Source organism: Gavialis gangeticus, unplaced genomic scaffold, assembly GCF_001723915.1.
Source record: "Gavialis gangeticus isolate Ggan-Ray unplaced genomic scaffold, GavGan_comp1, whole genome shotgun sequence".
Lineage (NCBI taxonomy): Eukaryota > Metazoa > Chordata > Crocodylia > Gavialidae > Gavialis > Gavialis gangeticus.
In genome coordinates, this window is record NW_017729005.1 from 152,386 (window position 1) to 175,341 (window position 22,956).

The following is a 22,956-nucleotide window of genomic DNA, read 5'->3' on the forward strand; positions in this document are numbered from 1 at the left end:
ATAATTGTTGTTGTGACATTTGCAGTAAGTGTTGTGTTCCCTTGTGAGTGGGTGTATAGCTGTGGTTTTTATGGCAGCAAATACAGCACTTTTTTCTGGGGCAAAAACAGGTTGTTGTGATAGAAGAGGCATTTACCAGTAAAAACATGAGGCAGTACTGGAAATGTCCACACTCCATGACACAGACAGAATTATGGAATTATCAGTAATTGTACTTTGATTTAAAAAAAAAAGAGAGAAAATATTTTCTGCCTTCATCATTTAAATAGCAACTTCTTACATGACTTGCATGTGGAGTGGGGAGTCTGGTAACTGTTCATTTTAGTTTTTGGGGGCCACTGTAAATAAGAACATTTGTAGATAATCCCTTGCTATCTCAGTTCCTCTAGTGGGGCTTTCAGTGTCTGCTCTGTTAAAAGACTTTCTCTGATGATGTGAAACTTAAATGTTAACTCTGGATTTTAATTGCACCTTATAAATAAAAGTTGTTTTTATTGGACCCAGTTGTCTTCGGTAGTATCAAAGTTTACTGCAGCTTGTTACAGCATACCATACACTTTTGAATGACATGCTCTGCATAGGCTAAATACTGCTTGCAGGGGCAATGCATTGTGTGGGACAGCTTGCTTTGGTGATATATAGTTCAACCTTGTATGATTATTTCTATGTACATACGAGCCCTCTTGAAGCCAATAGAAATATTCCATTAGGTGTCAGTGAGGTTTATTTAGGTTATGCACGTACAGAATCTATTTACATTTGTTATACAGCATTTTTGGACAGTGGCATTTTTTTTAAATGATAGATGCGAACCTTCTGATTATATAAAGGGACAGAGACAAACACAAAACTTTCTCTAATGCAGCTCCTACTCTTATTATGTTTATAATCCTCAGCTTAATGGAGGTGTCTTTGTAAGACTTCTGTGGTAAAATTAATAGGTTTCTAGCTGGTATATCGTGACAGTACAATCCCTCCCAAACATAAAAGAAATTATTTTCATTTTTAAATCTCAAAAAAAAAAGGTAAAATGGTGCTTTGAAGTAAGAACCTAAGCCATTATGGATTTTCAAGGTCTTGGCAATCTTGGACTGATTTTACAACTTGGTAGGTTTCAAGTCCTCAGGAAATATTCCCTTTTCCTCCACTAATGTGTACATGTGAACATCTCTGCATGTGTGTGCTTATTCCTTTTTTTCAGCATGTCCTGTACGAGGTAAAAATAGGCAGTAAGACCACACATAAGTATATCTAATTACTATTCTTCCATTTTAAGAATTAAGCTAGCCAGATTCCCAGGGTCATTTCTTTGAAAGGCACAGAAAGTAGGGAACTCCAGCACACCACATGGATGCTTCTGGACACATACTATTTAGCTCAGTGTATTGGCAGTAGTGGAACAGGATCAGTTACTCTAGGGAATAGTTGCCCGAATACATAGATAGCTCTAACCAGGTAGGTCCCTGGGTCCATGTAGAGTTCATTTCTGGACAGGGATCTTAATGTGGGGTTAATACAACAACTATCAGCTGCTTCTTTTAGGAGAACAACTGCTTAGGAGATCTGCTGCCTTTGTATTTGGGTATAAATGTACTTAATAATAAATTGCTATTTTTAATATAACTGTCATGTTTCATGTGTTGAACAGAACTGATTTGGGCTAGATCCAGTGTTAACAGTCATGCATTGCCTAGTTCATAAGGGAATGTGTTTTACTTTATCCTTTTGTTCTTGTTTCCTAATGCAAACCTTCACAGTGAAGCATCATAAAACCGAAAAGGAAATACTCATTTTTTAAAATGTAGCACTGTGTACCTGTTGTAGCCAATGCAGGTTGATGATGGTTGAGGATTACAGATTTATAGCATCACATTTGGTAAGATCTTTGTAGCATTTCACAATAATACCTCGTATTCTAGCCATGCATTGTTTTAATAATATACAGAATGACATGTTTTTAAGGCAGTGTCATGTTTCTGAAAAATTAATGTATTTTACAAATAAAGGAGTCCCTTTACTTGTATTTCAGTAGAGCCCGTATCACTTCTGTATACTGTCTTTTTGACATTCCCAAGTCACCAAGAAAAAATTACACGTATAGACTTCTACCGTTGTTGTCTCAGTGGATACATCTTATCTCCAAACAAACTGTATGTGAAAGGTTATGTTTTGAAATAACATCCTGTATTTTTGTGCTAAACCACTTTTCAGTGACAATCTGAAGTCACATTGTATTAGCACAAGGCATTTTCCAAAGTTAATTGATATCCCAGGTTTGTCCAGGGGAAAATCTACAGCTCCCCACAACATGCTTGACAAGTTATTATATTTACTTTAGTCAAAGCCCGAGTGTGCAGTATCCCTCTTGGAGGTGGTCTATTATTGGAGTCCCATATGCTTTTTGTTTGGGAAGAAAGCAGTCACTGTGTCATACTGTTACACAGGGTATTCTTTTTCAGGGATGTTGTTCCCTTGGGGACCATATCATGCCAGAGTTCCTAAGTCTAGTAAGACCTTTGTAGCTTTTATTGTGTAAAAGTTCTGTAAGGAAAGCAAGAGTTAAACAGAAAATGTAATTCAAGCAACTCTACTAGACCACATGTTGAAAAACATGACTGTTAAAGCACAAAGACAGAAGCTTCAAAAAGATTCCTCTGCAAATAAGCATGTGACTGTGTACCTTAGACTTCTTTCCAGTGAATGTAAAGCGGGTGTCTCTGGGCAAACATTTTAGAAAGCCTGTTTGTACTACGGGGTGATTACAAATATTGCATCAGAAATGTGATGTCCACTTAGCAAACAGCTGTATCACATTGCTGCAAGATGCTGAAATTAGGAGGGAGTAAAGCAGATTAAGCACCTTGAAAGAGGGGGGCTTAGTACCAGATAATGTGGGACATATTTTTATTGTTAGTAAAGATTTTTAAATGGCAGTTACCTTTATTTGACAAACTCCGGCATTTTTTCCTAAATTAATTTTACTCAAACCTTTCCCATTTGTACTAGTAAATGGTATAGCTCAGAAGAATCCCCTTTCAGTTAGTGGCTCAGGATTATGGTACATAGAATGAACAGTGTTGAATTACAGAAAGTTCTTCTCTTTTAATGTAAATAGCTCGTATTAGTGGTACTCTGTAACTCTAGCATCCCCAAATGTTGTTCAATGGCATTGGCTGTGTATTCAGTATGAACTGCAGGATTTATCTTGGAAAACAATAAATATTCACCTCCTAATTTATATAAAAATATACAAATTGGGACATATAAATCAATCAATAAATAAATGCTTACTCAGGCAAAATTATGATTAACCCTTAGGAAAATTATGATTGAGCCCTAGGAATGAATGTATTATTGGTTGGAGAACAGATACTGAAGGGTAAATTGCTCAAAATGTCAAGCAGGTTTGTATCAATATGCATCTGAAGATAAAAGTCTCAGATTTGTATTGGGGATATAGCAGTAGGTCCCAAGGATGATGTAGCTTTCTCCAATATTTGATGCCTCAGTGGATGTCAAAATAATGTAGCTTTCTTTGTAGCAGGGCAATAGAAAGAGGTAATATGGGCATGGAAGTTATGTGTATATTATTTTTCTTGTTCCAGCCTCTGGTTTCACAACAACACATTCTGATTGGTGAGGAATCAATGAATCTGTTGAGCCTGTACACATCCCCATCTCTGCCCAACATTACCTTGGGACTTCCAGCAGTACAATCCCATATCAGTGTAAGTGACTACTTTAAAAGGGTATTCTTACTATATTTTAAGGGTTTCTCATTGAGGTCAACCATGCTTGTCTCTGCTTTCTTAATCACCACAACTTCTTTTTTCCTTCTTATAATACAAGCATGCTCTGATCTTTTCACTTCTCAGAAAGTGTATCCCCTATCTTGCCTTCATTTTTATTGTATGTATCTGACAGTAATAGTGTACTTAACAATAAGTGTAGAAATGCAAAATATAACGCTCAGACAATTATGTGCCAAATGTAATTTTTGAACTACAAATACAAGTGTCCGAAACCAGAGCTGTAGTGTGGTATGCGAGTGGGTCATATAATTTGACCTTTTAAACTACTCCTTTACCAAGTGATCATTCGATGTTTGAAAAAATATTTCCAAAAGTACTGTGTTAAAATCAGCAATTTTCAGAATGAGTATTAATCTCTCTTTTGGTGTCCCTATCAGTAGATTTAAGGCTCTGGTGCTCAACCCCTGGCCCATGGGCCAGATCCAGCCTTTGGAGTCATATCACCCATCCTGTAGGTCTCCCCCATCACCAAATTTCCAAGCCTGCCATGGCTGGAGCAACCCAATACAGACCATGCATAAAGATTGGGTCCTGGCTATGCTAGCCCTGTGATGCTGGATCATGTCCTGGATAGGCCAGCCTTGCACAGAGAGGTTGGGCCCCAACCGAGTCCATTTCCATGCAGAGGGATTGGGTCCTAGCCATGCCAGTACCCCATTGAGGCATTGGATTAGGCTCCAGCTGCAACCACCCTGGATCAGGTCCTAGCTGGGCCATTCCCCTGTGCTAAATTCAGCCCAGGGACTGGACCTGGCATGAGGGTGGACCTGGTACTGTTCTTCCAGCTTGCGGAGCCAAAATGTTGGGCACCACTGATTTAAGGTATATGCCATCAGTCACTGCAGATATAAATGTGATATGTGTAAATATAATTGATAAACCAAAGAACATTTAGTAATTTAATAATTGTTGGCCTTTGCTCAGGTTGCAGCAATTGAATTTGTTTGTTGGATTAAGTGTTATAAATGTATGGATTCACTATGATTGATAATCCGCATTAGCTGTTAAAGATCGTAAGTCACAGTACTGTGGCAGGGGAATTCTAGTCCTTTGAAGTAAATGTGAGTTTCTCCATTGACTTCAGTGGGGCTAAGATTTTACCCCAGTGCTTCCTAGTTTATTTTGCCTAGAAATAAAGGTTTGCATTAAGCTTTATAAGGACTCCATAGAGTATTGCAATGTTATAGAAATGTCAGCAACTTTAGATGTAATAAAATAATACAAATTATAAATTTGGTAGGAAATATAAACATTCTAGATGTTATAAATAAGTATTACTTTACAGTATATATGTTTCCTTTTAAGTATGTACTTTATTATGGAATGCTATAAGGTGGTACTTAATTTCAATGCTAAATCTCATTCAACTTTTCATGTCATTTCTAGTCTTTTTTACTATAATATAATGTGCTTTCTAGAGAAATATTGCTGTTATCCAGGTCACTTTTGAATGGAAAAGTACATAATATTTTAAAAAATCTAACACCAGAAGAACAAGAACATTTTGTAAGCGCTAAATACATTCTCTACAAACTTTACACCTGATATATGTAACCAAATCGTTATATGTGAAGAAGGCCGCAAATAGACACTGCCTGTGTGCCACTATGATTTTTTTTTATAGCAGCACACAACCCAAGCTAGCAGATCTCCATATCTCCTGGTAAACCCCAAATGCCCCAAAATTGGGGTGTGCAAATTGTTAGTAATATTCTGTGCCTCCCTTTTGTGGCAGATGTCTGTTCATTTATGATGCAAGAGCATGGGCAGGCTGGAGCTGCCTGTGCTCTCCAGCTGCCAGAGCAGGTGTTCAGAGGCCTGATGCCGCAGTGCAATAGCCCCAGGTACCTGGCCACAACATGGGGTCTGAACATGTGGAGCAGGGCCCCTGGGTTTCCCTTCTCCATTCATGCATCCATGCACCACGGAAATTCCCAAGGCTTGCGTTTGAAGGATGGAGCGTGGAAACCTAAGGGTTTCCCCATTCTGCACCTGCAGATGCATACCCTTGTCAGTGCCCAGCAACCAGGACCACTGTCCTGCAGAATCGGGTGTCTAAAGTCTCAGGAGCACCTGGCTGCATGTCTGTAGGTTTGGGGTTTCCCTCTCCACATCAGCAAATGTATGCCCTGGACCAGGACGTGGAACTCGGGGCTTTTGTCCCGTACCTCAGGAGCAGGCCCCAGTGGCCCCAGGTGATGCCCGTATCTGCCCATATATCACATCAGCTATGCCAGGACACATCCCAGCATATCTAATCCTGCCACAGAGACAACATCCAATTTTAGCCTCAGAGTTAAACATGTTGCAAGTAATACTAAATAATATACCACCTATGAACATTTTTTCCTTTCAAAGTGACTTACCTAACTGACAGCAAGATATAAGTAATGTCTAAGTATCTTATAATATTAAAAAATTAAAAGAAATAAGAATACCCTTTAATTACAAAGCATGCCCCATATAATCTTCAACTGTGGTGAGTTATTGCCAAATGCTGTTTTTGGTATCTGAACAAGTCCAGTGTGTAATTTTTGCAAGGTAACATTTATAGCAGTTGTTAGAATAAGCCAATGAAATTTGATTTTAATTGGTATTTGTTTTTCATGGGAGAAGGGCAGTAGCAGAGTGTGAAGGAAGGTTATGCACGTGAAGTTTTAATGAAAACCAGTTAGAGCTTGCCTCTTTAAAACATCTGGAATTCAGATCATTAAAAGATAGGGCTTTTTTTTTGCCATGACAGAGCCTGAATGGTAACCAGGCACAACTTGGAAGTCTGAATAAAATATTTATTACTGAGCGGCAAGGATTTTCATGGGTGATATCTTTTATTGGATCAACTGCATGGTTGGCATAAACTGAGACAAGCTTTCAAATGCAGTCTAAGGAGAAAGCAGGCACAGGGGAATAAATATTAAAACCAATTTTTTCACTGTACCTGTTTTCCCTCGCACCTGAAGAAGAATGCATTGCATTTGGAAACTTGCCTAAGTCTATTACCAGCAATGCAGCTGGCCCAATACAAGATATCACCCACAAAAATCCTTGCCTCTTACATATTTCCTGGACTGTCATGGATGCATCACCCTAACACTACCACATTTATTGCTGCTAGTACTTGTATTATTACTCTAATCAACACATAAAATATACTTTATATTTTCAGTAAAACTTTTAGCTTGAACACAGACAACGAAGGCAGATCTTCATTTCTAATGGGCCACAATTTTCAAAATTGTATATATAAAATCAGGCCTTTCGGTGGTTAAGTCAGGGGCCTTTAAAGTACCAAATGCCTACCATCTCCCACTGATGTGCGATTTGGCTTTATAAATCCATCCTGATGATGTACAGTGCACAATTGCACTGTCCCACAAGCAGCCCTGGAAGGGATTTATTCCAAAGGAACCATTGGGCACCAACTTTTTCCCAAGCATGGTTAACTTCTCACCTCATTCAGTGTTGACTCAGTTTTCTGATTGGTGTGCTGCATGCAGGGCCTATTACAGGTGGGGCCAGGAGGGCCATTTGGCCCAGGCCTCTCATTCACGGGCCCATTTACCGGGCCCATTTACCAGGTCATACCGCTTGTAGTACATGATGAATTAATATTTTTTTATATACTGGGAGCCTCAAAAAATGGAAGTGGCCCGGGCCTCTCTCTGAGAGGGCCTGGCTACATGACCTCTGAGAGGGCCTGGCTGCATGAGGGATGGTTGTGTGGAAAGCCAAGAATCATCTGCTCCATAGGAAAGTTTTGGAACCCCACTCCTCCTGCCACCCCCCAGCCCTCCCTGCTGGAAATGTGAGCCTGTGTGGGATACAAAGGAGCCTGGAAGAAGTCTTATTCAGATACGCAGTACTTTAAGAGCACATTGAAATCTTGCCTCTTGTGAGACGCAAGGATTTTAATGGGTGACATCTTTCATTGAACCAACTTTGTGGCTGGGAATATCACTTAAACAGTAACACTTGTGAATAACCTTTGTATTGCAGGTTCCTTGTTTATCGCCATTTCTTCTGTACTTTCCTCAAGTAGTTCCACTGTTTAGTTGTCCTACCTGTTTAAGATTAAGAGATGATTTTTTTCTCTATTTTCAGCCCACAGGCACAGGGTAAGATAGAGATTTCCATCCTTGTCAATTGCAGGTCTGTCTAATTATGTAGTGATCTGATTGTCTAAGTCAGTGAAAAGCAGTAACTATGTCTGTTGTTTCTTGGCGCAGGCTTCATCTTCACTCAAAGAAAAACAGAAGTGTGAGACACAGACACTCAGGCAGGGAGTGACTCTGCCTGCACAGTACGGAGGAAGCATCCCTCCATCTTCAGCTCATCCTCATGTTGCTCTAGAGGGAAAGCCTAACAGCAGCCACCAGGCTCTCCTGCAACATTTGTTATTGAAAGAACAAATGAGACAACAGAAGCTTCTTGTGACTGGTAATTATCAAGATTTCAATGTGCTTCAATCTTCCCCTCCAGCTTCCAAATGTAACTTGATGTAACTTGAAAACCCAAATTATTCTTTTAGTGCTGTTGAACTTCTTATTATGGCAGGACATGTGATAGGACTTCAGTGTTATTTATGCTACTGTGATGTTCTGTAGTACATCAGGTATTCTGAGCCCCTGCCTGCCTTTTTCCTGAAGCATTTCTCCTCTGTTTTGAGCTTCCTGAATCTTAGCGGTCCTCACATTTGAGTGAAATGTTGTTGTTTTGCAGGAGGGGTTCCTCTCCATCCACAGTCTCCTTTAGCAACAAAGGAGAGAGTCTCACCCGGTACAAGGGCTGCCCACAAGTTGCCTCGTCATAGACCGCTGAATCGAACCCAGTCAGCTCCTCTGCCTCAAAGTACATTGGCCCAGCTGGTCATTCAGCAGCAGCACCAGCAGTTTTTGGAGAAGCAAAAACAGTACCAGCAGCAGATCCACATGAATAAAGTGAGTTCCCAAACAAATGCCTTCCTAATAAAGGTAAAACATCAGAAGCAAAGATAGTTGGAGTATTCATGGATGCGATACCTGAACAAATGGGCATCCTCTCCTGCACACATAGAACACCCACAGGGTGCCCATGTGAATTAGTATAAACCTCTCATTTTTTATCTTTCCTGAAGATTGTCCAAAGTTGATTCCATGGACAGGTAATGCAGTTAAATGTAACAGCAGTCATGTGCTTTTTGAGTTTTAAATTATCATTTTGAATTAGTTGCCTATTGAATAAATAAGCAATTCCTTATAGAGTGTTGAAAATTGTAGTTGATTTACCAGCATTTCATTTTCTGTATCCTGTGTCAGTTCTGTCATTTCCAGTGTTGGTTCTGTGTAGCTTCATATTTTAAGCTTACTCGCTATTTGATGATGAGCAATACATTCAGAGTTTTTCAGACCCTATCTCCTAATTGAATTTATTTGAAATTCCCGTACTGAAATCCCATATAAAATTGATTAGTAACATGAAAGCAAATTTTCTGTGTCAAGGTAAAAACTAATACCAAAGGCATAAGTTACAAGAGAAACAGCTATTGCCATGAGTGCAGGGGTTTTCAACCTTGTTAGATCATTGTACCCCTGTCGGCCAGATGGGAAGCAGTATATCCCCAGCTGCTGACTGGGGGGTGGAGGGATGGTGCGTGGCCAGATGTGGAGCGGCAGCAGCCACCATGTGTGAGCTCCCTCTGTATCCAGCCGGGTGGGCAGTGCTGGGCAGGATGTTGCATGGCAGTGCTCCATCCCCGTCTGCCCACGTGTATCCCCTAGAGCCGTCTGGGGTACACCTGGGGGTATGTGTACCCCCAGTTGACAACTCCTGCACTAGTGAATCCAAAGCCCAGTTCTGCTTTCTTGTGTAGAATAATATCTTAGTCTGTGAGAAACCAGCAAGTCTCCCACTATAAATAAAGGGCCATAGAATCTGACTGTATTTATAATCAGAAAGTATAATTTTACAAAAACAGTATCCAGAACTTCCACAAGATATAGTTTGTAGCCATGAAGGTTGCTGATCTGCATACTTTAATACTGAGCCATGTGGGTACTGGAATAATCTGATCCCTGAGGACCAATGAAGAATTTTCTCCTGCATTTTTCAGAACACATCCTTCGAACTTACTGATTGTACCAAATTCATTTTCAAGTTGGGATGAAATAGATGTTTGTAACACTTTATTGGATACCTCTGACATGTGAATCGTTGCATCTTTCTTTTTTGTGTCTTGTTTGAGGATTATTTGACAGACAAACCTGTGAGCCAATCATGTGGAAGGGGGGAAAAAGATGAAAAGCAGGCATGTAACTCTTGTATATCAGAGAATGGCTCAATCCACTTCACTGGTGAACTTCTCCTATGGGGTACTGATTTCTTGGAATCTGCTGAAAATTCCCAACAAAATTAGAAACAAATATGAAGTTTAATTACATAGTTTTTACAGTGGTTTGGTTATTAAATCTTGTCTTAATTAGGAAAAATGAAGACCAGAAAACTTCAAAGTTCAGAACTGATCCTTGCATGTTAACCCCTCTCAGCTTGGGTGTTTTGATTACTCAAGTAGGACTCCAGTTGGCTTTTCTTTGAGTATGCATTCCATATGTTTAATCAGGATGGCATATGTATATCTTGTAGCCTCAAGGTTTTGAAAGTATTTCACCTGCCCTCAATTGTCTGAAGAAAAGAGAAATTTTTATTAGTGTTAAGGATGGAGTTTTTGTGTGATTACAAGTTATTCATGGCAGGCAGCAATCAGCTACTGTTCATGCATTCTTCACAAGGCAAGAAATCAAAACTATAGGTTTATGACAGATAAATGTGATTTATTCATAAATCAGGCTAAAGCATTTAGCATTCATGGTATGCACTCGTAAGTGCTCACGTCCTGAATACCATAATTAAAGCCAAATTAGTTAAACAATTGATTAATTAGAATGGAATGACTCAAATTGCTAGTCTTTCACTTTTGCCTAGGAATACATTGCAGCTAATGTGAACTGGACTGGGTAAGATACCACAAAGGCTGCAACTGATCTGTAATAGTGGTAGTTTCAGTGTGAATCTTTGATGAAATGCTGTTAAAAATAATTTGGGGGAGTACTTCTCTTTTGAGACATACCTTAATTAGTCAGTTAATTAGATGTTTCAGAATAAATGACTGATACAATAACTTTGCTCCAATTTATCATGTGTAAAGGGTCACGTGGTCAGTGAGGTCAGTCAGCAGCTTTTTACCACAGATTTATATCGGATAGAACATAGCAAAAATAACCAAATTCAGTGGCCTGCTATCACTTGAAGATCTTTTTTAGGCATGGTTTTTGTTGGTTGAATGGCCATGAGATATTGACCATGATTTCTGGGTCACCATTCTTGGAGCAGTACATCTGGCCAAGTACATATAGCAGACCTTAGTTAGTTTTCGCAAGTCTACAAAAAAAGTAAGTGATGGTACATATATTTAGAGTTGGTCACTTTATTGGGGGGAAGAAAATTTATTAGAGTAGCAAATATAGATTCATAGATTCATAGATTAAGGGTCGGAAGGGACCTAATAGATCTTCTAGCCCGACCCCCCGCCAGGGCGGGAGAACAACAAAAACCCCAAAAAGAGAAATGGGACTCAAACGAGTCCAGCTAGGTGGGCATCCAGCCTCTTCTTAAAGACCCCCAGGGTAGGGGCCAGCACCACTTCCCTTGGAAGTTGGTTCCAGCTCCTAGCCGCCCTAACGGTGAAGTAGTTTTTGCGGATGTTCAATCTATACCTCCTCTCCAACAGCTTGTGCCCATTTCTCCTTGTTATGCCAGCGGGCGCTAGGGGAAACAGCGTCTCCCCCAAACCCCTCTGGTCCCCCCTAGTGAGTCTATAGACAGTCACCAGGTCCCCCCTTAGCCTTCTCTTGTGGAGGCTGAATAGGTTCAGGTCCCGCAGTCTCTCACTGTAGAGTCTGCCCTGTTGTCCCTGGATCATGCGGGTGGCCCTCCTCTGGACCCTCTCCATATTGTCCACATCCCTCTTGAACTGGGGCGCACAGAACTGGACACAATACTCCAGCTGTGGCCTGACCAGTGTCGCATAGAGGGGGAGGATCACCTCTTTGGCTCTACTCGAGATGCACCTGTGGATGCACGACAAGGTCCGGTTAGCCTTGCCAACCATGACCTCGCATTGTCGGCCCATGTTCATCTTGGAGTCAATAATGACTCCAAGATCCCTTTCTGCCTCCGTGCTCTCGAGTAAGGAGTTCCCCATTGTATAAGTGTGCTGCTGGTTCCTACTGCCCAAGTGCAGCACCCTGCACTTGTCCGTGTTAAAACGCATCCTGTTCCTGTTAGCCCACCCCTGTAACCTATCCAGATCCCTCTGCAATCTCTCACTCCCTGCTAGCGTGCTCACCTCCCCCCAGATTTTGGTGTCATCAGCGAATTTAAACAGGTTACTTTCCACCCCATCATCCAGATCGCTGATGAAGAAATTGAACAGCGCAGGCCCCAGGACCGAGCCCTGGGGGACTCCGCTACCCACCTCCCCCCAGGTCGAATATGACCCATCCACCACCACCCTCTGAGTGCGACCCCTCAGCCAATCTGCAATCCATCTGACTGTGTAGGCATCGATGCCACAGTCACCTAGTTTTTTAACTATATGAGAATATAGATGAGATTAGAAGCAAGCCTGATTTGGTAAGTATCGATTACCAGTATTGTTTTTTAAATATTGTCACCAAAAAAAAAAATTAAAAAATCCAGGGTGCTGAAGATGATTGCTTTCCTCCTTATTGATTCAATCTCCTACTCAAATAATGAATTGGACTGCAGTCACTCTTCTTTTTTTTTTTTTTTTACATTTGCAAAGGCAATAAATATCCTTATTTTTCAAGTGAAATATGAAGGGATACAAAACTGAGTTTAATAGTTCTTTAAGCAAGTTGGTGATCTGGATTATGTAGTAACAGAGCAATCCAACTTCTCATGATTTGAGATGCATATACAAACAAGACCCAAGCTTACACATGAAACCAGTGCTTTTTTCGGCATTTCTGTAGAAGGGATGTAAACAGAAATGTTCCAAAATCTGTAATTTTGGCTTCCATGGATCTTGGTGTTGAAAATGTGCTTTATCCATTAAGAAGCACTCAACGACTTTTAACTGGGAAAGCCAAGAAAGACATTTTAAGAATGTAAGACTCAAACTGAAAATGGTCACTTGGTTATGATAAAAACAGTCACTAGGACAAGCCAATATTCCCTTTTTCTATAACTTCTTTATCTACTGTTCTGGACATTTCTGAAAATGTTTTCTTCTTTTTTTTCTAATTGTGGGAACATTAATTCATTGTTTTTACTTGCTTAAGCTAAAACCTTTTATTTGACATTTCAGGTGGGTATATGTTTTTATGGGAGGGTATAGAACACCTTGAAAATTATAGGCTCTTTAGCTGTAACAATGTGGGAAAATTCTGTTAGAGTGACAAAGGAAAAACAGTAGCTGTACGGGATGAACTTTTGATGCATTAAAATGTGCATATGATACAAAACTATATTTCAAATAAGAACAGAAATAAGATGCAGTTCCTTTTCTTGGATCAGGGATTATACTTCAGATGATGTTAAACTAGTGCTGAGATTAAAGTGCTAATGAGCACAAGTACAACCTAATGCAGGGTAGGGACAGAGGTTTCCCCAGGATCAGTTTTACTCTAAAAAGAAACAAATAGTTGATCTGAGAGGTCTGCTTCTATTCTCAGTAACAAAGAGAAGATCCCCTATAGATTCTTTCTTGTAAATTGTCAGATGCTAGGTTTTTGATGTGGGAAATAATATACCTCCTTGCTGGAGGCTGACACTTATACCTATGGGATCTAGTACATTGACCTTCTCAAAACATTCCAGCTGAAATGCAAATTTTGACATCTCATCCAGAAGTAGGTAGAAAGCCTTGCCCTTGCTTTTGAAAAAATGAATGTGTAGAAACCTGAACTGGGCTTTTCTTTGGGAGGATAGGCTTTGCTGTTGTCAGATATAATACACTTCTGTCGAAATGACAGCTTGTTTCCTTGTAGAGTCCTTTGATCACCATTTTAGAACTTAATTTTGCTCAGTAAAAAGAATAGTATTTCTAAGAGCACCAGTTAAACATATTGTAGCAGATAGTGAAAGACCAAACCTGTAACAAAAATTTTATTGTTTAGCTCCTGATGTTATATGCGTATCTCTGCATCTAAAGAATATTGACCTTGCCACTTAAGATGCAATTTTGGTATAAATAATATAAACACAAGACCACTGGCAAATGTCTAAACTCAGGAAAACCATAGCCAATTATATTATAAACCAATTATATCGATGGGGGTAGTAAATATACATAGTTTGTATATTTGTACCTGAAGTGGCTTTACTGCAATGCAAAAAGTGGTCAGAATCCAAGGCCTGTTGAACCTTGAGCCAGAACTCCCATTGATTTCAGTAGAAACAAGATTTCATGTGATTGATAAAGGAACCTTTCTTTGTGTTGTTACAACATTGTATTGATATTTTTCTAACAGTTAGCTATCACTAACGCTAGCCGTCTCAGTTGGCTAATGATAAACTTTGTATCAGTGAGGTAAACAATAGCCAAGTTAAAAGACAGTTTACAGTGCACATGAATATTCCCAATGCTACTTTACAATGTCAGGATTAAAGAAGGAGACCTTAATCCTCATTTTTCACTGCAGGCTGTTAATCTGTTCAGAAAGTCGTTGCATGAAAAAAACAATAGGCATAACTATGAAGTGAGAAAAATATCTGGGGAAGTGAAACTCATGAGTGCTTTGGCTCATGATTGTAACTGACCTGTAGTAAATAAAACAGAGGAAAATGGTGTGGATGTATCCATTCTCGACATAAATTTGTTGATAGAAAGGGGGAAATTAAGTTTTCTCAATATAAACTCTGTGTGGGCAACTGCTTCAAAAATCAGTTAACAGCTTTTATTGAATCTGCAAACCCCTGGACTAGACCTTCAACTGCAGTGAACTGTTGTAGCTCCATTGAACTCACTTTAGCTGGATATCAGGTTCTCCATCTTCTCTCTGTGTGTGATCCCCATGGGCAGCAAGTATAGGGTGAGGAGATGCCCACAGCACATTTCCAATATTAAACATTTGTACTTGTGTTTTTTAACAAGGTCATAGCATCCAGGCCTGTGAAACCTGGAATTTCTATAGATAAATTTCTTATTGAGAATGATCACCTATGCTTAGTTTGTTAAAGGAATGATTTTGAAGGGACAGACCTGACTCTCTGGGAATTTTGTGGTGAATGTATTAAATAGAAAACATTTTAAAAAATACAGGCAGGCTGCTTATCCAAACACTGATAGTAGCATGGTTAACTAGTAACATGAGATAACTAGTTAAAGTGCATTGGCAATTAGTTGTCAGGGTGGTCTCAGGACTGTTTGCTCAGCTGATGTTAGACTCTAGGGGCACTTGTACATGTGACAGGCTTTAGTCCTCAGGGTTTTAATCTATGCCCTCTAAATTGAAACAGTGGGGCATAGAATAAAACCCTGAAGACTAAACAGTTCCAATTTTTCTGTCACATTACAGCAAGGGACCCTATTCTTTTTTTTCTTTTCTCTTTTTTGAAGTCAAAGCCTGCCTGTGGCCTGGGGGGGGGTAGTGAAGGTGCCCCCCGGAGCCACCCAGATGGGCTGCTGGTAGGCTCGGTACTGCCCCAGCTTGGAGACGGCACCTGGCATGATCCAACTGTTCCCTGAGCCCACCTGAGGAGCATCACCCAGCAGGACTGGGGCTGCCTACAGCTCAGGGGCCTCATGGCCTGCCAGCAGCTCATCCCCTGCCATGGGAAGGCTGCAGGAGGGCAGCTGGGTTAGCTGGAAGCCAGAGAAGGTGGTGGGGATGGTGCATGCGGTGCTGTAAACACAGGTAGGCTGCAAGTTGACAGGATGCTGCCCCAGCTTTGAGGTGTCCAATCCAAAACTTCCCCAAGCCTGCCCTTACTTTCCATCACCCCATGCATCATTCACTCCACCTTCTCCAGCTGCTAGCGCACCCAGCTTGCCCCTGGGGCAGTGCAGGGAGGAGGCAGGAAGGTGGCTGTGTGTGCTGGTGGTTGGAGACAGTGACGGGGATGGTGTACAGGGTGCTGGAAGCCCAGGTAGCTTGGGAAGGCTAGCAGCCCACTTGGGCAGCCCTGTGCCATGTACATCATCCCCGCTGCCTTCTCCAGCTGAAGGCAGAAGCAGTGGGGGGCCCAATCATATTTTTTCTGCAGAGCCTTCCCACCTCTCCCTTGGCCAGGGGGCAAGCTGACAGCTGTATTGTTGCAATTTGCAATGTTGCAAACTAAACTACATCTGGATATTGTGTGGTTAAGCCACACAAATAACATTTTCATCATGTGTACATTGTGACAACCGTCATGTGTACAAGTGCCCTAGGTGATGAGAGTAGATAGGGAACTCCTGCTTAGGGTCAGAAGTGCCCTAACCACTAGATTATACCCAGGATCCTTTTTGCTTCCTCCTCTTCTAGCACCATTCCTCTTGCATTCTTGGCTGCAGTGGGCCAGCTTCAGTAGGAGAAGTTTCCACCTAGCCTAGGCTATAGCTTGGGGTTTATGGAAGATGGGAAATGGGAGGGGGAAAATGCAGGTTTGAATCCTCTTGTATTTAAGCCATTCAAGTTCTGGAAGCAATAAATGTATGAGATGGTACCTTCAAGTTCACTCTCAGTGCTGTGTATGTTTATACAGACATTTCATGTAAATTGACTCAGAAAATTTTGGATTTTACAAAAGCTTTTCATTGTACAGGATACATGAAAGCAGTACATGCAACTGAAACATCTATAAAAGGCCTATGTTCAATGGCCAGATTATTTACTCACTTTCCCATCTTCCTGTACAGCTAAGCAGGTATGATTGTCTTTGATGTCTTTTCTGGTTGAACTCTTGCATTTATACAAAAGGGCCTATTTCTCTAAATATTTCCTCTCCTGCCACCACCGTTTACTTTGGCTCATGTATATTACTTACAGTTTAATTTCCTGAAAACAGAAGAATAAAAATAATATGGGTTCCATTAGTTTAAAACCATTCTCTGAGTAGCTATCAATTGGAATAAACTATAAAATGTACATAAGCTGGTTTTGAGAAAACCAGTTGTACAATTCTTATTTATTCATTGATTTAAACATGGTTTTATTATTACTTTTAGTTTCATTAGAGTTCAAATAAAAACTCCTTTTTTCAAAATTAATATTACATGTTCATACCAGAAGAAAGTCGTATTCATTCTTTTTGTCAATATCTACATGTTTGACTGTAAATTCAAAAACAAAATTATTGGGCAAGTTGGACAGAAGCAGTACAGACGTCTGACTGCACTGTGGAAAAGATGCTGATTTCATTGGGCTTTGGACCAGTTTCTGTTTCCTGTGATATGAACACAGCCTTAAAGTGAGAGGGTTCAGATAGAAATATGGTGTGTAACCCTGGTGTCATTACAACGTTCATAATTATTATAGTCCCACGTTTTTGATGGTTTGGAGAATTTTTTCAGGGTAGTACCAGGAAGTATCATTTATTTATTTTTTTTAACGTAAGTGGATTGAAGAGCCTTAGAGTAAATGTAGTGCATCAGACATTTTCCAATTCAATGTGATGGTACCAATTTCTCTTTTACCACAGTGGCAAAATGCGCGCAGAGGGAAGGGGCACAGAAAGATGGAGAATGGGCAACATTGTTAGCCTAGTAGATTGGACACATCTAGGAGTCAGGGAAGACTTGTTTTCATCCTCAACTCTATCATCAGTTCACAATGTGGCTATGGGAAAGTTATTGCCATATTTTTATTTCTTCATAAAAAGACAGTAATGCTTTGTGACACGAACAATACATTTCTTTTTTGAGTGATTATCCATGCACACATTCTCAACCTGGGTGCCTCAAGTGTTTGATTAGAAACTTTTTGCCTTAGCAAAAAAAATATTAGAAGTTTCTTCTTTGGGCTTGCGCCCTTTCCAGCTTTCCGCTGCTTTAACTTTTACCATACCACATGCCACTGCCATCTGGGGGAATCATCTTCCCTTCACTAGCTCCCCTTTTGGGGTATCAAAAAAGCCTGTTTTCTTTCTTTTGCTTTTGAAGTATCCTTGCTGTGGTTTCTTCCTGCCCTCCAGAGTTTAAACTATGCCTGTAACCAGATCTCTTTGGTGTTTAGGCAAATGCCTGGGAAATATTGCAAATGTAGATTCATCACATCCAGGATGTGCCAAAACTTGCATCTTGCTCCCATTTTCCAACATTGTTATTAGGGCTGTGCAAATTTTCAGGTGCTGATTCAATTTGGAGAAAATTCAGCCCAATTCAGTGGCCAAATCTCCAAATCCAAATCAAATAAGGCACCAGTAAAGAGGTCCAAATTGATTCAAAGCTCTCCAAATCTTCAGAAAAGATTTGAAGAGCTTCGATGATCTGGGCAGTCCCTGGCTGATGCATCAGGGAGCTGGAGCCAGACTCCATACCAGTAAGCAGGGGACGGGGGAGGGGGGCGGGAGGAGGGCAGAGGGGACCCTGGTGGGACCCCTGCCAGGTCCCATCTACTGCCTACTCCCATGGTTGCCCACTTGCCCCAGTTCTCAGTGCTTTAAAAAAAAACCCCAATCACCAGGTGCTGCTGGGTGGGGGGGAGACCCTTGCTGCCCCCCACTGCCACATACAGCATGGAGGGCTCTGCCACAAGCCCCCCAACCATACTCATTCTTTCAGGTCCCCCCACAGCTGCCCCACGTACCTGAGCTCTGGCTTTAAGAAAAAAAAAAACAACCCCCTCCCCCCCCAACTCACTAGTATCTGCAGTGGCCTCAAGGCTTCGGCGGGGGGGCTCATGGAAGAGCCCCCCATGCAGTGGGGGGCAGCGGGAATTGCCCCCCACCCGGCAGGAACTGGTGAGTTTGGGGGGGTGTTTCTTAAAGGGCCGGAGCTGGGGTGGACAGAGCAGCTATGGGGGTGCTGGGACAGCAGGGTTGGGTCACAGGGCTCATAACAGAGCCCCCCATGCAGCCTTGGGCAGTGGGGATCGCCCTCCCACCCAGCAGCACCCGGTGAGTTGGGGCTTTTTTTTTTTTTTAAAAGTGCCGGGAGCTAGGCCAGGCGGGGCAGCCATTGCTGAGCTGGGAGAGAAGGTAGCAGCCAAATCTCCGAATCAGGTTTGGCTGAATCGATTCAGGACAGTGATTTGAATCACTGAATCAAATCACTGTCCCCCAAATCAGGCAAATCCGAATCTGAAGCAAATACTAGCAGCTTCGCAGAGGCCTAATTGTTATCACCTACTTCATTGACCACAGCACTGAAAACCTTTATATTGTTTTCTGAATTGATGGTAGTCTATATCATCCATTCAGTTAATGAGATTCCCTTTGATAGCTTTGGAAGTGTAGGAAATTGTTCTACAGTAGTTACTTTCCGATTACAGTTTTGTAAGGAAGGCATTCTGTCTTGGATACAAGAAAGCTCAGTATCTTAATTTTCAGGTTCAAGTTCAAGATGGTCATTCTGGTGACCATAACCTCTTTGCAGAAGGAGAGCTTGTTCACATCTCTGGATTTTTCAGGGACTATTTTCACCAGATTCCTACTGAAAATGACTCATTCATGGTGGGTCAGGACTTGTAGGAGCATGAAGTCCTCCTATTCAGCCTTACACCCATCCATGGCCATCAAAATTAATACCTCTGGTAGACTGGAGAGTTCATATCAATTGCCTGCAGGCATGGGTTGTCTGGATGCCAAAGACGCATTTGGTTTGGAACCAAGAATGGAGAGCAGAGCATGCCAAACTCTCTTCCATCACAATCAAGTCGTCATGACGGACTCCACAACCATGCAGGTTTACAACGGGCAGCGTGGAACAAGATTCACCTCCCTAAGGGGCAGAAAGAAGTGAGAGGGGGAAGCAGGTGATCTATGTCACTAGTGCATCTGGAAATCATGTATATTTGTCAGCTTCTTCACTTCCTTGGTCTCTAGTTTGCCAAGACGAAATGTCTCAGCAGATTCACCTCCACCATCAGTGGAAGATAAGGGCTTTTTCTGTTGCTAAGAATTCAAAAAGACTACAACAGGTCCAGTTTGTTTGTTTTACACTATGGATTCTTATTTGAAATCCTTGGGTTATAGTGAGCATGTGAATATGGACAGTCAATCAAGGGAAAACAAAAGTTATTTGCAAGTGACTAGAGTTCTTCAAGTTGTTGATAACCATATCTATATTCTACCCTCTACCTTTTCTTCCTTGGAGTTACATGCAGCATTTGACTGCCACAGGAGCACCACCTTTTATCTGCTTGCCATGGGACACAAGGAAGGGAATGGCTCTAGTGTGCCCTTCAAGTTCAACTGATGTAAAAAGTCTTCAGCTGAGTGCTTGAGATGTGTACATGTTCACAATGAGGATGTGCATATGGACAACCCATCTCAAAGAGCTCCAGTTACTGGGCCAAATAACCTCTTTTTCAGTACTTGTTCAGGCCCCAATTTCACTGAAGACCCAAAGCAATGTTCCATTAACTAACACGGTGCAGGGCCAAATATGGTAGCATTACAGATTATAATGCAAGCTACTACAAAAGTAGGTCAAGAAAATAAGCCTTCTACAGATGTTTGCATGACTTCGTTCATTAGGTTACCCTAATGAGTATTTGAGGGCGTTTCATACTACCCTAAGACAGTCCAAGGGTTTTGTATCATTAAGCTTATCAGCATTCAGGACCAATGGTGTACAGCAATTTGAGGGGAAAAATGCCCACATAAAAGTGAGATAATTTAGAAGAAAGGGGAGCAATGAGGAAATAAAATATGCTCCTTAACTGTGCTGTCGACATGTTCTCATTCTCTTTTGCATTCCCCTCTGAGGAAAACCACCTGATGTCAAACAACTGGCATATGGAATGTTTTACAGATGGATCAGCATCAGTGACTAACATAGCTGTATATGATTATCTGTCACACAGATGTTTCAGCTTGTGTTTGTTTGCTAGCCAGCCAGCTAGCAGACAGACTTTCTTTTGGGGGATCACCAACAGATGTTTAACAAAAAGAGAGAGAATAGCCTACTGCTCTGAATAGGTTGCTAGCTTCATTGCCTTTTTGGTCAGCATCATACCCTGAGAAACAACTGGAAAAGATCTACTGGTAGGATCTGAGAAATTTTCCAAATTCTTCCTTAAAAAGGAGTCACTTAGTATTAGTTGCATTTGCAGGGTTTTCTCTGCCTTACAACACTGTCACCTGCAGCACTGAAAATATATTTGTAATGGTTGCTGAATACTAAAAATTAATGGAAAGAATTTTTTTAATAGGCCATTGCTATCCTTAATACCAACACACTAAAGAGTTATTAGACATGATGCCTGTAGACTTTCATCATAGAAATATTTTTGTTTAATAGATGTACTATTAGACTACAGCAAGTGCAGCCATGCACATAGAAATTTCTCCCACGTTAAGCTCTAATAAAGTCAGTGGGGCTTTGTGGATGGCTGAATCTGATTGCAGGATCTAAACATTAGGGTGCAGACAGGGGTGACAGTTTTTGCCTGATCTGGCACCTGAAAGTTGTCTACAGCTGTAACCCAAAAAGAAGTGCATGGGTACAGACTGCTTTAAAAAGGGCCCAGTCCCACAGAAATCTGAACCTTCATTATATGCAAGTTCAAATGATCATGCTCCAAAACAGCGTGCATTCTGTCACTTGTGTCTGTGGAGCAACCAGCCTGTTGCTGTTTTCAGAATGGGAGTGAGGAAGGGAGCAAAGCACTTCCTGCAAAGCACTATGAGTTGCAGCAGGGAGCTGCTTTTCTGTCAGCGTCCTTAGTCTCCCTGGACTCAGCCTACCCTTTGCGTCTGCATGTTATTGGGGGAGGGAGATGGACAGCATAGTACCTGCTTTATTCATATAACCCACATAACGTTTCCATTGTTCTGGAATTATAGATGGGCATCATGATCATGTTAGTGCTGAACCTCAACATTTCATTAAGTATCCCTTGTGATTTCTGACATAAGTAGGAAAACCCACATCCCCTTAAGTGACTTCTACATACATAGGAGGCTGTTGGAATATGCTCTGAGTATGTTTACTCTGGCTCCTTGCTACTCTCCAGATTGCTGCCAGAAAACAAGCCTCTCCAACCTACTCCCACTCCACACACTCTAAACCTAGAAATATGGTGCTGAGGATGCTTCTGGGTGTCCTCTCCTCTTCTCCACAACAGCTTCTGCGATCTTAGGAACCAGACAGCTTGAGAGTGGTGTTGGGGTGGTACCCCAGGTTTATCCTCACTGCCCCAGTTCTGGGTTTGGTCATGCAAAATAAGACAAGGTGGAAAAGGCTTATTTTTCAGTTGCAGCTCTAAGGGGGGGCATTGGTTCTTCTGTCCATTCTTACTAGAATTTGAAAAAAAACAAAACTCAGGTTGATGGAATCAAAGGCAGGTTAATATTTTGATATTTATCCAGTGCAAAAAGATCATTAATTCACAAAACCATAGCAGTCTTTTTCATAACCAAATTCTGTTGTCACGATTTTATCAAAGATATTTCCTTCAAGAAAGGACAGTCTTGGTGTAAAATCCTTTATAGGATGTTGGCTCCCTGCCATCCTGAAGGGGGAGATCTTAATAGTCCCCTAATAGTCTCCCCTAAAGTAATAAGCACAGTACTTCCCCATCACCAAATAAGCACATAACTCTAATTCACACATTGTATCTAAAACTTTCTTTACAAAATCCAGCACCTCAGGGCATATGTAGATGAAACGGGGGCCCTAAATTGAAGCAGTGGGTTTTAACAAACACGGCTTCAATATAGGGCTGATTAAACCCCTGTGTCGCGCACGCACCCCACTGACTTACCTGCCTCTCCAGTGGGGAGGAGAGAGCAGGCTGCTGGTGGACGAAGCGGTCCCTGGGCTGCAGGGAGGGGCTGATGTTTCCCTCCGCAGCAACTGCACCCCCCTCTCCTCCCCGGTGGCACCCACCCGCAGACACCTGGCTCAGGCGGTCCCGGGGGGCACTGCAGCTGTGGAGGGAAGCGCTGGGCCCCCCCACACATCAAGCAGGCAGGCAGGCTCCGGGGGGGGGGGGGGGGG

At 41.6% G+C, this 22,956-nt stretch overlaps 1 protein-coding gene across 3 annotated transcripts in view; it reads left to right on the forward strand.

Moving 5' to 3' along the window:
- The window catches only part of HDAC9 (histone deacetylase 9), a 493,669-nt gene that overhangs the window by 141,515 nt on the left and 329,198 nt on the right, over positions 1-22,956 (forward strand). For all 3 annotated transcript variants that reach the window (XM_019508553.1, XM_019508552.1, XM_019508551.1), the window contains 3 exons: positions 3,606-3,728; positions 8,039-8,249; positions 8,532-8,749. In XM_019508553.1, the coding sequence (XP_019364098.1) occupies positions 3,606-3,728; positions 8,039-8,249; positions 8,532-8,749 (552 nt within the window). The remainder of the gene's footprint in view (positions 1-3,605; positions 3,729-8,038; positions 8,250-8,531; positions 8,750-22,956) is intronic.